The 13,778-nt window shown below is 60.1% G+C and overlaps 1 protein-coding gene across 1 annotated transcript in view; it reads right to left on the minus strand.

The window, feature by feature from the left end:
• Positions 1-1,968: 1,968 nt before the first annotated feature.
• Positions 1,969-13,778, minus strand: part of MAP3K10 (mitogen-activated protein kinase kinase kinase 10) — a 21,151-nt gene continuing 9,341 nt past the window's right edge. The window contains exons 2-11 of the mRNA XM_015407655.1: positions 13,115-13,724; positions 11,764-11,944; positions 10,247-10,395; positions 9,227-9,402; positions 8,815-9,058; positions 8,424-8,546; positions 6,379-6,517; positions 5,873-5,985; positions 4,268-4,831; positions 1,969-2,432 (exon numbers count right to left, since the gene is read on the minus strand). Of these exons, the coding sequence (XP_015263141.1) occupies positions 2,122-2,432; positions 4,268-4,831; positions 5,873-5,985; positions 6,379-6,517; positions 8,424-8,546; positions 8,815-9,058; positions 9,227-9,402; positions 10,247-10,395; positions 11,764-11,944; positions 13,115-13,724 (2,610 nt within the window). The 3' untranslated portion in view covers positions 1,969-2,121. The remainder of the gene's footprint in view (positions 2,433-4,267; positions 4,832-5,872; positions 5,986-6,378; positions 6,518-8,423; positions 8,547-8,814; positions 9,059-9,226; positions 9,403-10,246; positions 10,396-11,763; positions 11,945-13,114; positions 13,725-13,778) is intronic.

Here is a 13,778-nt window from a genome sequence, read left to right on the forward strand (position 1 = left end):
CCCGCCCCCGTTTCATTTTCACAACAAGCCGGTGAGGGTGGTTCGGCTAAGCGGGCAGGGGCTGGCCCACAAGGGTCCCCCACCAGCGTTCTCTCTCCGCTGAGTCAGTGTGCGCCAGCTCGCAGTTTTTTAGCCTCCGGCTCGCACATTCTGGTCTGAGCTCAGGAAGGAGGGGGCTCCAGAGCAAACTATTTCATGCAGCAGCCCAATCGCTCGCTCACAACTTTCATGCCAGTAGTAGCTCACAAGGTAGGGTTTTTGCTCACAAGACTCCGCAGCTTAGAGGGAGCCTTGGGACTCCCCAGTCCCCACAGCCCCCTCCGCCCCTGGGGAGCCGCGTCCTCTGCATTTTTGCCAGGCAGCCGGAACTCTTGTTGCCGCCCCACAAAGGGGAACAGCTGGCTGGAGGCCACCCAGGGGCTTGGGGGGAGGGGAGATGGGCTCTGGGGGGGGGCCTTCCTGCTCCCCGGCTGACCCTCCTGGGCCCAGCAATGAGAAGAGCACCACCCCCAGAGCAAAACCAGGCTGGCTGCCCAGTGGCAGTATCCCTTTGGCAACCCCCCAGGCCCGGGTGGGAGGGGGACCAGCAGGGAATACCAGGTCAGGGTTGCGGGGGGGGGCTTCCTGGCTGTATGGGGGGGGGAAGGACTGCCTTGCAGGAGACCCAGAACCAGGTTCCGGCCCGGGGTTCTGCTAATGTGGGGCACGGATGATTCAACTTGTGCCCGCTGCGCCACAGAGAGAGAACGCAGGAGGAGAGTCCAAGATGGAAAGCATGGCCCCTCGGAGGCATTTGGCCAAGGGAGTTCGCCTCCAGCCCCATCCAGAGAGCCGCTGCTGCTGCTGCTGCTGCTGCTGTTTCCATGGGGACCAGGGCTGTGTTCCTCCAACCACACGGAGAGGAGGAGGGCGGGTGCTTCACGGCAGAGACGGAGGCCCCCGGAGTGACTCTGGACAGCTACCGGGAGACTCTTTGCTTCGCTGGGAGACCCCAAGGGGGCTGCGCATCACCCTTTTTGTGTGTGTGTGTGTCCGTGGGTGGGTGGGGGGAGAATAAAGACCACCAGGCTCTTAACTGGAAACACAGATGAGGTGACTGTTTTGCCAAGCCAGCCCGATGCAGACTTCATAGGCCAGAGGCCAATCTTTTCCCTCCCTCCCTCAATTCCCAGATGAACAGGAAAAGGAGAAGAATCTGGTCGTGAAACCTGCGTCCGGAAGGGGAGGCGCTTGTTCAGAAACACCGCCTCCATAAACAGTGCTTTGCCTGTTCCGCAACTCTATGTTGGGGTCATGGAAGCCAGGGCTGGCGGGCGAATCACAAAGGAAGCCATAAATGCAGCTCTGACCCCCCCCCCACACACACCAGTGTTCCCTCTAAGCTGAGTCAGTGTGAGCCAGCTCACAGCTTTTTAGCCTCCGGCTCACACATTTTTGTCTCGGCTCAGGCAGGATGGCTCCAGAGCAGACTAATCTATGCAGCGGCCAAATCGCTCGCATGGAATTTTTGCTCACAAGACTCCACAGCTTAGAGGGAGCCTTGCACCCACCGCACTCCTCACCTCAGGACAAAAGCACAATGGAACCCAGCGGTATTACAGAGAGTTGAAACGGGGAGGGGGTGTGTGTGTGTCCGGCTAATACCTCTAGGGAGCCAAGCCTGCTATGTCAGTGCCACGGGGAAAGGGGAAGGCGGTCTTGGGCCCTACAGTCACCCAGCCCACCCTTCCAAAGGGATACGGGAAGACACCCAAGCAACGCGCCCCATCGTACACCCCCCTCACTGTAGAAGCAGGATCCTGGGGAATGGGTGGTGCAGGGAAAAGAAAGAAAGACAGACAGACAAGCCAGTCCTCAGACAGAGAGAGAGTTTAGAAAACAACCAGAACCACAGACGCTCGGATCACGGGACGGCCAGACAGGAAACACACACCCCACCCCACCCCGTTAGGCACTCACACGGGGAGACCAGGCAAGGCTACCGCCCCCTGCTGGCCCAGCAGTCACACTGCTTGGAAACGAAGTCCACAACTGAGTCTTGAGGGCCGTGGGAATGCCGGGGTGGGGTGGGGTCAATAAGTGCAACACACCCTGGCACGTCTCTCCCGCCGGACGGAGTAGTCAATGGGAGATGTCTGGCTCCAGGCCACAACAGGAGGTTCGTCTCCCACACAAGGGCTCGGTTCTGTCCCGGTTCTGCCCGTCCGTGTCCATGTCGAGGAGCGTCGGGCGACACCCAGAGCCCCCCTTGCTGGCCGCCTCCCCCGGGGTCCGGCTGAAGGAGACAAGCTTCCAGGGGTCGAGGCGGGGCCGGCACGGAGTGGGGCGGGGCCGCGGGGCAAAGGCCAGGGTCCGAGGGCGCTCCGCGGCAGGCTCCTCTGAGGCCTCGCGGGGGCGCTGGTGGTGGGCCTGAACGCGCCAGCCGGACCCCACTGGAAAAGGGGGGGGCAAGCTGGCCCCTCCCTCTCCGTGAACCCAGCATCTGCCATCCTCATCGGGGAAGGGATTCAAGTGCGCAAACTGGAGGTTCCGGGTCTCACAGCAATCTCTGCTGAGCTCAGTCATCCACCTGTGAAGGTGCCCGATCCTCATGTGGGGCTTGTAGACCAAGGCCTGGTAGGGGTGAAGAAAGCAGGCCCCAGGGCGTTAAGGACACTGGAAGAGCCCTGCTGGATCAGACCAGGGAGGGTCCACCTAGCCCAGCCTCCCGTCTCACACAGGGGCCAGCCAGTTCCTCTGGAGGGCCAGCAACAGGGCAGAGAGGCCGAGGCCTTCCCCTGAGAAGGACACCAGAAAAGAGCCCTGCTGGGTCAGACCAGGGAGGGTCCCTCTAGTCCAGCCTCCCGTCTCACACAGGGGCCAGCCAGTCCCTCTGGAGGGCCAGCAACAGGGCAGAGAGGCCGAGGCCTTCCCCTGAGAAGGACACCAGAAGAGCCCTGCTGGGTCAGACCAGGGAGGGTCCCTCTAGTCCAGCCTCCCGTCTCACACAGGGGCCAGCCAGTCCCTCTGGAGGGCCAGCAACAGGGCAGAGAGGCCGAGGCCTTCCCCTGAGAAGGACACCAGGAGAGCCCTGCTGGGTCAGACCACTGAGGGTCCATCCAGTCCACCCTCCCGTCTCACACAGGGGCCAGCCAGTCCCTCTGGAGGGCCAGCAACAGGGCAGAGAGGCTGAGGCCTCCCCCTGATAAGAATATCAGAAGAACCACTGGTCTGATCCATCCCTTCCAGCATCATCATGTAGAGTCATAGAATCATAGAATCACAGAATGTTAAGAGTTGGAAGGAACCTTGCAGGTCATCTAGTCCAACCCCCTGCACTCTGCAGGAGCAGAGCCGAAAGAGAGCCCTACAACATACCCAAAAGATGGTCAGCCAGCCTCCACTTGAAAACATCCAGCGAAGGAGCCTCCACCACCTCCCGAGGCAGTCTGTTCCACTGCTCAACCCCTCTGACAGTCAACCAGCCAGTCCCTCTGGAGGGCCAGCAACAGGGCAGAGAGGCCGAGGCCTTCCCCTGAGAAGGACACCAGAAGAGCCCTGCTGGATCAGACCAGGGAGGGTCCCTTCAGTCCAGCCTCCCGTCTCACACAGGGGCCAGCCAGTCCCTCTGGAGGGCCAGCAACAGGGCAGAGAGGCCGAGGCCTTCCCCTGATAAGAACCTCAGGAGAGCCCTGCTGGGTCAGACCAGGGAGGGTCCATCCAGTCCAGCCTCCCGTCTCACACAGGGGCCAGCCAGTCCCTCTGGAGGGCCAACAACAGGGCAGAGAGGCCGAGGCCTTCCCCTGATAGGAACCTCAGAAGACCCCTACTGTATCAGACCAGTGAGGGTCCACCTAGTCCAGCCTCCCGTCTCACACAGGGGCCAGCCAGTTCCTCTAAAGGGCCAACAATGGGGCAGAGAGGCCAAGGCCTTCACCTGATAAGAACACAAGAAGAGCCCTGCTGGGCCAGACCAGGGAGGGTCCCTCTAGTCCAGCCTCCCATCTCTCACAGGGGCCAGCCACTTCCTCCGGAGGACCAACCACAGGGCAGGGAGGCCGAGGCCTTCCCCTGATGTCGCCTCCTGGCCCTGGGATCCAGAGGCTTAGTTCCTCTGACTGTGCAGGTTCCCCTCAGCCACCACATCTACTAGCCATTGACAGACGTATCCTCCATGAATCTGCCGAACCCCTTTCCAAGGCCGCCTGTGCTCTGGGTTCTCTCCAGAGGGAGGGAGTGAAGGAGGGAGGGAGGCTACCGGGGTCCAGGCCGCCGCGCACATGCTCACCCTGGTTGTCGGCAGCCCGCGGAAGGCCCTGACCCGCCTGACGGATCGCCCCCTCGGAGGGCGTCCGCCGGTGTCCTCGGCTGACCGGCTGGGGAGCGCTGATGTGGGTGGGCGTGAGCGACTGGCGCGGGTCCTTCTTGAAGCTCTCCATGGTGACGTCCACCAGGGGGTTGTGGTGGGAGTCAGGCGAGGGGCTGCGGGGCTCCGGGAGGCAGGGGGCTTCGTAGGTGGGGGCCTCATCGCTGTCCGAGGGCAGGAGCGACTTCGTGGAGTTGCAGTCCGAGAGGGAGGAGAGGGACTGGAGGGTGAGGGAGTTGGGGGGGCCCGGGGGGACGCCGAGGCCTTCCCCCGCCAGCTCGGCCAGATCCGCACCCAGCGCGATGGAGGCCAGGATGGAGGCGCAGCTGAGCAAAACCAGCTCGCTGTGACGGTGCCGCACCCCCAGGCCCCGCTTGGTTCCCTCCGGGCAGGACGGCAGGAGCTGCAGGTGGGCACTGGCCTCCACCCCCCCTGGAGAGAGGGGCAGGTGCGGGGAATGAGGGGAACTGTTCTCCACATACTCCTCTAGAAGAAGAAGAAGAAGAAGAGATTGGATTTACACCCCATGGCCCTTCACTACCCAAGGGAGTCTCAGAGCGGCTTACTATCTCCTTTCCCTTCCCCTCCCCACAACAGACAGACACCTTTGAGGGAGGCGGGGCTGAGAGAGCGCTCGCTCAAGAACTACCCTGGAGAGAACAGCTCTGACAGAACTTGTGACTGACCCAAGGTCACACCAGCAGCTGCATGGGGAGGAGTGGAGTCTTGGAGTCTGCAAGCAGCAGCTGGAAACCCTTAAGTGGGGGCCACGGCAAGCCCAACCCCCCCGTTTTCAGAGAGATGCCACTATCTTTGGAACTGTGGCTCCCCAGAGAGGCGTAACGATGTTTTCTGGCCTGCATCGGTTTTATCTTAAGTTGCCCCCCTCCCCAGCAACGCTTCAAAGAAATGGCTCAAGAAAGCCCACCAAACGCTAAAATGGCTGTTGACCAAAATAAAAACCAAGATCCCATGCCGTCAAAATTTGGGTCTTGTAACCAGGGGTCATTTCGTAGAAAAAGAGGTACAGGAGCTCATTAGCATAACTTATTAGCATAACTTATTGGCATATGCCCCCCCCCCTGACATCCCCGCTCAGGCTCCACTGGACTGTTTTGGATTGCTACCTATTGGGGGGGGGGAGGCTGTTGGGGGGGGGGGGACGTGCAGATCTGCCCTCACAGAGGAGGGAGAGCTTGTACCTGAAGGTGTGTGTGTGTGTGGGGACTCTGCAACTTACCTGGCTGCTTCTTGCTCCTCGTGGCCCGACTGAGGGCTGCTGGGAGCAGGGGGCGGGGCTTGTTGCATGTGCCTGCCCCCTGGGCTCCTTCCTGCCGGAGCTCCGCTCCTGTGCGCTCCCGCAGGGAATGACCCCTGCTTGTAACAGTTTTTGAACTTTCCCTCTCACACCCTTGAATCAGGAGCGATGCCACTGGGCTATGCCTCCCCTCCCCGCCCAGCTGAACGTATCTCCCACCAGAATCACTGCCAAGAACTCCGGGCCCGAGGGCTGCTGCCCCGACTTACCCATCTCCGTTAAGCTGGCAAAGCCCACTGCCAGGGGGGCGTGCTTGGCAGACTTGCCCAGGTTGGGCGCGCTGGAGGACCACTGCTTGCTCCCTTCCGCCAGGGACTTCAGCCTGGGTGGGTGGACAAGGAGCCCCTGAGCACAGGGATCTGCCTCGTACTGAGCCAGACCCTCCTCGGCCCACCCGGGTCCGTCTCGTCTACTCGGACTGGCAGCGGCTCTCCAGGGTCTCAGGCGGGGGAGGTCTTTTGCCCCACCTCCTGCCTGGTCCCTTTGTCTGGTGATGCTGCCAGGGCTTGAACCTGGGACGTTCTGCACGCCGAGCAGAGGCTCTGCCGCTGAGCCCTGGCCCTTTGACCCCAGTGAGCGTTTTCTCTCGCATCGGAGTCCCCCTCCCTCTCCACCTACAGGCTGATCGACAGCCGCATCTCCGTGGGTGCAGCCCATTCCACTGGGTCCCCCCCCGCGCCGGCCCTCCTCCGCACCTCTCCTGGCCCCCCCGTACCTCTCCTCCCCGCCGAGCCTCTCCTTGTGGAGGGTGGAGCTGGGCCCCCACGTCCGCCCTTTCTTCTTGGCCCCCACCAGCTCCTCCTGCTTGGCCAGGGTGCTGCGCCCCCACGTCTGGCTTCCGTCCAGGGGAGTCACTGCAGTGAGGAAGGGGGGAAGGGGGGGAAGAGGGGGTGTGGGGGAGAGAGTGCTCCAGAGGGGGCCTCCTCTCCCCCACCCCTTTCTTTCGGGCAGGGGAGACGGCCTGCCCGGTGGCGGCCCCAAGGAACGGTCTTCCGAGGGCAGACGGTGCCCAGTCCGCGTCACACTCTGAGAGCCCTCCGATGGCTGAGTTTGGGACTGCCGCCGTCGCTGGGGCAGGAGTGGGTGTTCGAAAGACGCCCATCTGGGTCAGTCTTGGGCAGTCTTGGGCTGTGAGTTGGCTCCAACCCCCCCTTCCCCCCCCCACCAGTGAAAGGACAGGACAGGATTTCCCCTTTGTCCATAAGGACGAGAGAAAGTTGCCGTTTCCAGTTGGAATGCCGCCTCGTTTGCCCGCAGGGGTGCGGGATGAGGCAAGAACGCCCGACAGAGCCCCAGAGAGCGTCAGCCTGCCCATCAAGAGTGTGGCTGCCCGCCAGAGTGCGGCTCTTGCTCAGAGTAGAACTGAATCGGTTACCGATCCTGCTATCCCGGCCAGCCATTCGGAGCACAGCATGGGAGATCTCCAGAGCTCCGAAGGGCTCGTGTCTCCTGGGGCGGAAGGGTCGTGGCGGGCAGTGCTTCCCCCAAGCTGTGGGGTCCTGTGAGCAAAAATTCTACTTTGTGAGCGACTGGCATGAAAGTTGTGAGCCAGCAATTTGGCTGCTGCGTAGAAATTAGGTTGCTCTGGAGCCATCCTTCCTGAGCTGAGACAAAAAATGTGTGAGCCGGAGGCTAAAAGACTTTGAGCTAGCTCACACTGACTCAGCTTAGAGGGAACACTGGTGGCGGGTGTGTGTGTCAGAGCTGCATTACGGCTCCCTTTGTGCTCTGCCCACTAGCCCTGGCTTCCATGACCCTAAGAAAAATGTCTGGGCCAGAGGCTAAAAGACTTTGAGCTAGCTCACACTGACTCAGCTTAGAGGGAACACTGGTGTCAGGTGTGTGTGTCAGAGCTGCATTACGGCTCCCTTTGTGCTCTGCCCACTAGCCCTGGCTTCCATGACCCCAAGAAATATGTGTGGGCCGGAGGCTAAAAGACTTTGAGCTAGCTCACACTGACTCAGCTTAGAGGGAACACTGGTGTCAGGTGTGTGTGTCAGAGCTGCATTACGGCTCCCTTTGTGCTCTGCCCACTAGCCCTGGCTTCCATGACCCCAAGAAATATGTGTGGGCCGGAGGCTAAAAGACTTTGAGCTAGCTCACACTGACTCAGCTTAGAGGGAACACTGGTGTCAGGTGTGTGTGTCAGAGCTGCATTACGGCTCCCTTTGTGCTCTGCCCACTAGCCCTGGCTTCCATGACCCTAAGAAAAATGTCTGGGCCAGAGGCTAAAAGACTTTGAGCTAGCTCACACTGACTCAGCTTAGAGGGAACACTGGTGGCGGGTGTGTGTGTCAGAGCTGCATTACGGCTCCCTTTGTGCTCTGCCCACTAGCCCTGGCTTCCATGACCCTAAGAAAAATGTCTGGGCCAGAGGCTAAAAGACTTTGAGCTAGCTCACACTGACTCAGCTTAGAGGGAACACTGGTGGCGGGTGTGTGTGTCAGAGCTGCATTACGGCTCCCTTTGTGCTCTGCCCACTAGCCCTGGCTTCCATGACCCCAAGAAAAATGTCTGGGCCAGAGGCTAAAAGACTTTGAGCTAGCTCACACTGACTCAGCTTAGAGGGAACACTGGTGTCAGGTGTGTGTGTCAGAGCTGCATTACGGCTCCCTTTGTGCTCTGCCCACTAGCCCTGGCTTCCATGACCCCAACAAAAATGTGTGGGCCGGAGGCTAAAAGACTTTGCGCTAGATCACACTGACTCAGCTTAGAGGGAACACTGGTCCTGGGGGGGGCAAGCTTGCGACTCGTACTCACAGCGGATGGCGCGCAGGCGGGGTATGATGACGGGGCTCCCTGGGGGGCTGGCGCCATCGGCCCCCAGACCTTTCCGCCGGTCCAGCGTGGGCGAGGCCTGCACCGTGATCTTGTGTTCAAACCCTGGAGGACGGGAGGGGGCGGGGGTGCATCAGGGCCAAGGCCTGCCTCCTCCTCCTCCTCCCCCCTCCAAGCCTTGAACCCCCACCAGGGGGGAGGGGGGTCCGCACCCTTTTGCAGAGCAGAGCGGAAGGAGAGGTGGGGGGCTTGGGGGGCAGGGTGGGCCTGGCCCCTCCCCTGAGCCCGCTGCGGCCTGTTCCAAGCACCAGGGCATCCCGGGCACCTCCCTGGGTACCGGCCGGGGAGGGGGGACCGCAGGGGACCGCCGTACCCGAGGGGAGGCTGATGCGGTTCCCGTCCCGCAGCTTGAGGCGGGAGCCGCGGAAGTGCCCCCTGCGCTTCTTCACCCGGGGCTTCTCCTCCTGCCCCATCTGGGCCATGATGAGGTTCAGCTCCCGCTCCACAATGTCAATCTCCCGCTCCGCCAGCTCCTGCTCCCGCCGGCGGAGCTCCGCCTCCTGCGTCTTCTGCTCGTGGGCCGCCCGCAGCAACTCCTCCTCTCCTCTCCGCAGCTCCTGGGGAGGGGGGGAGGGGGAGGAGGAGGCCTCAGAGAAACGAAGGGAGGAGGGGCTCCCCCGGCTCCCCCCCCTCGGCCCCCAGCAGGGCAAAGGAGGCGGGAGTGCTTGAAGCCCGAGGGGGCCACCACCGCCCTCGAGTCCCGCCGGGGCTCCCTCCACCCTCACCTTCTCCTTGGTGCGCAGCTCTTGGAACATGCCCGCAATCTCCACCTTCCAGTCCTGCTGCAAGGAGTGGAAGGACTCCAGGGGCATCTGGAACATCGCCGACTCCTCGATGGCCACCAGCTGCTGCAGGATGGAGCCGAAGTCCGGGCGCGCGTGGGGGTCCGGCCTCCAGCACTCTGCCGGGGGGAGGGAGGGAAGGGGGGAAGTCGGGAGGACAACGCAAGCCTCTCACCCCCACCCTCTGGGCCAAACCCGGGGCTGGTTGGATGCCAGGGGGCCACCCTGGAGGATTCATAGCCCGAGGGGAGCCCAGTGCGGAGCAACAGGACGGATGGCTGCCGGCCTCCACCCAGTGCTGATCTAAGGCAAGGAGTTCTAGGACAGAAGAGGAGATACCCCAAGGGAGGGACACACTCCCTCCCTCCCTCCCCGGACACCGGTCTTTCCAGAATTAGCCTGGAGGAAGGGACACACCCAGAAGGAGGCACCTCCTGCCTCCTGGCCCAGAGCGGGTCCTTGCCCAGAGTCTCAAAAGAGAGGTCTTCGTCCCTGGGGGCCTTTCACAGGTGTCCCCCAGGTCTACCTCCACCACAGGCAGACACACACGCACCCTGCACACATGCAACCAAGAAGGCACCCTTCCTAAACACTAATTATTTAATCCATCCCCCCCACACACACACACACAAAAGTTTTGTGGCTAGTTTAGGGAGCAATTCATTTGCGTTAAGCAGCATCAATTGGTCCATGCTCCCGTATCAGCTAAAGTAAAAGGAAGGGTGCGTGTGCAGATCACACAGCCTCCTGGCCCACAACTAACCCCTTCCCAGAATTAGAGGCGGGGCTTCCAGAAGAGACCCAGAAGCTGTGGGCAGCCCAGGAAACCGTTTTCCTGTTTGGCCGCCTGGACTCCAGAGAAGGCTCCCTGGTGGGCTTTGCGCCCCCAAAGCCCACCCCACCCGAAAAGCAAAGCACCTCCAGGCAAGGGCCGGGTGCCCCCACACCCAAGTTCCCACTTACCCTCCAGCAGGCGGGCAAAGGGCTCGGGGCAGGTGGAGGGGATGGGCAGCGTCAGCTTGCTCATGGCCACGCCGTAGGCCACGGCGAGGGCATCGATCTCACGGTACGGGACCTCGCCGGTCAGCAGTTCCCAGAGCAGCACCCCAAAGCTGGGAAGGGCAAACAGGAAAGGAGGTACAGAGAACGGGGGGCCCAGAACGCTGCAGGCACACCCCCTCCTCAGCCCCAACCCTCTCCCCTCTGTGCCCCAGGGCCGTTCCAAGAGGGGCCCTGCCTCTGGACTAGAAGGAGCAGACAATACAAGGGTCCCTAGCATGTGATGATAGCAGAAAAAAGCAGGAAAATGCCAAGGGAAGACCATCAAATGCACTTGAAATGTCTAAGATATATTAAGTAGGTGTGTTTAAATGGCAAATAAATGTCTGTAATTAGTTGGTAGCTGTTGGGGTATTCTTTATTTTTAAAGTAAATCAGCAGAGTAAATCAGCAGAGTATTAAAGAGGCAGAGTCCATGGTGTGTTTTAAAAGTATAAAAGTTTACTACAACCTAGCATGGGGAAACAGTACACGGGATGTAAAATAACAAAGAGCTAATATTCCTACATCCTTACAGCTAGACTGAACATGGCAGAAGAAGAGCAAAGACTAACTCCTTCTTCTTGCTCAGGACAAAGAACCATAAAATGTTAATACTTGGCACTTTGGTCTCCAATCAGAACAACAAACTAGATCTGAAGTTACCGGGCTTTCTAACTCTCTAAACTGATTTGGATACAAACAAACATGTGACTTAACAAACATCATTAACCCAGTAAATACTGAAGAAATGTTTTAACTTGTAACACCCAACAGTAGTCCACAACCCACAACAATTACAAGTACAATGTTCCCAAATGTAATCATAGGTGCTCGTGGCATATCCTACATCTACACTGAGATACAAACGAACATGACAGTTCGTGCTCACAGGCACTGATAACAAGGTATGCACATAAATCCAACCTGTCGATTCTCCTTGCTTAAATGCAATAAAAGTGTCCAAAGACCTCCTGCAGTCATAAATCAAGCAGAGGACGACCAGTGAAAAATTCTTCTATAGCCAAACGCCTTTCCTAGGTATACAGATGTTTCAATTTCTCTTCTTCTGGATAAGGGCCTTAATACTGGAACATAGACTGCCAGTTCTTTTAGCTGTATTCAATCCCAGGGTTCTCACATATGATTACATTTGGGAACACTGTATCTGTAATTGTTGTGGACCACTAACTTATTATAGACGTTTATGTGCAGTTTAAACACTTAATATATCTTATTACTCAGACATTTCAAGTGCATTTGATGGTCTTCTCTTGGTGTTCCTTTGCTGTTTTCTGGACTAGAAGGAGGCATCCCTCTGCTTGCCCCCAGCCAGACACTAAAAGCCCCCTCGCCCCCCAGGGTTGGCAGCGGTTCCCCAGAGGTTTCTCCCTCCCGGGTTGCCTCAACATAGACCCCAGTGCCCCCGCCCTCTGCATTACCTCCAGACGTCGCTGCTCTTGGAGAAGAGGGAGAGCTTGATGACCTCTGGCGCCATCCAGGCATAGGTGCCCGCCGCGCTCATCTTCGTGGTTTTGTGCCACTCGCGCGCCAGCCCAAAGTCGGTGATTTTGAGGGTCTTCCCGCTCAGGTCGTCGTTTTCGATGGGCTCCAGGATCAGGACTGGAAAGGATGGGGAGAAAGAGGTGGTGGGGTGGCATTAGCAGTGGCCCAGAAGTGGGCACCACATTTGAGGGAGGACGTTGACAAGCTCGAGCGTGTCCAGAAGAAGGCAACCAGGGTGGTGAGAGGGTTGGAGTCCAAGTCTTAGGAGGAAAGGCTGAAAGAGTTGGGTCTGTTTAGCCTGGGAAAGAGAAGGCTTAGAGGGGACATGACTGCAGTCTTCAAGTATCTGAAGGGCTGTCGTGTAGAAAATGGAGCAGATCTCTTCTCTCTTGCTCCGGATTGTAAGACTAGGTCTAATGGGTAGAAATTACAAGGGAGTCGTTACCGGCTAAAGATCAGGAGAAACTTCCTAACTGTAAGAGTGGTTGAGCAGCAGTGCTTGCTTTAAGCGGTGGAGTCTTGTGAGCAAAAATTCTACTTTGTGAGCTTCTGGCATTAAAGTTGTGAGTGAGCAATTCGGCTGCTGCATGAATTAGTTTGCTCTGGAGCCACCTCCTTCATGAGCTAAGACAAAAATGTGTGAGCTGGAGGCTAAAAACCTGTGTGCTAGCTCACACTAACTCAGCTTAGAGGGGACACTGTTGAGCAGTGGAACAGTCTGCCTCGGGAAGTGGTGGATGCTCCTTCGCTGGACGTTTTCAAGTGGAGGGTGGACGACCCTCTTTTGGGTGTGTTGTAGGGCTCTCTTTCGGTGGTGCTCCTGCAGAGTGCAGGGGGTTGGACTAGATGACCTGCAAGGTCCCTTCCAACTCTAACATTCCATGATTCTAAGAGGTGGACCCACAGGAGGTGGCGGCGGCTACAGGCATGGACGGCTTCCAGAGGGAATCAGATAAACAACTGGAGCAGAGGTCCATCAATGGCTGTTAGCCACCAGGTATAGATAGGAATTCTCGGTCTGGGGCAAGTGATGCTCTGGATTCTTGGTGCTTGGGGGGGGGGAACAGTGGAAGGGCTTCTGGTGTCCCGGCCCCACTGCTGGACCTCCTGATGGCCCCTGGTGTTTTTGGCCACCGTGTGACCCAGAGTGTTGGACTGGAGGGGCCACTGGCCTGATCCAGCATTGGCTGGTCTTAAGTGCTTAGCTCCCGTGGCCCCCTCACAGGTGCAGTGTGTGGAGGGTGCCCTCTGGGCCGCCTTCCTTCCTTGGGGGGGGGGCGGACTCACCGTTGGTGGACTTGAGGTCCCGGTGGATGATGGGCACGGGGGCCTGGTCGTGGAGGTAGTGCATGCCGCGGGCGACCTGGACGGCCCAGTTGACCAGGACGTGGGGGGGCACCCTCCTGCCGGCCAGGGCGCGGCTGAGGGCCCCCCCGCGGGCGTACTCCATGACGAGGCAGAGGCGGGGCGGGCGGAGGCAGACGGCGCGGAGGGCGATGATGTTGGGGTGGCGCAGCATGCCGAAGAGGCGGGCCTCCCGGCGGACGTTGCGGGCCGCGACGGCGGCGTCCTCCTCGGGGTCGTGGCGGGCCGCCTTGACGGCCACCTCCCGCCCGCGCCAGAGCCCCCGGTAGACCTTGCCGAAGCCCCCCGCGCCCACCAGCTCGTCCAGGCGCAGCTCGGCGAAGGGCACCTCGGGCGGGGGCGCCGCCGGGGCCGGGCCGGCCACGTAGTTGCTGGGGAAGACGCCCACGCGGCCCCCCAGCCGGCCCGTCCACCAGCCCTCGTCGCCCGAGACCCGCGCGTCCCGCGACAGCACCTCCACCCGGTCGCCCCGCCGCAGCGTCAGCTCCTCCTCGCCCGCCGCCTCGTAGTCGAAGACCGCCGTCCAGAGGGGCTCCTCCGGCGCCGCGCCCCCACGACGGCACCCCGCGCCGCCGCCGCCCCCCGA

This window comes from Gekko japonicus, unplaced genomic scaffold (assembly GCF_001447785.1).
Source record: "Gekko japonicus isolate JY-2015 unplaced genomic scaffold, Gekko_japonicus_V1.1 scaffold1471, whole genome shotgun sequence".
Taxonomy (NCBI): Eukaryota; Metazoa; Chordata; class Lepidosauria; order Squamata; family Gekkonidae; genus Gekko; species Gekko japonicus.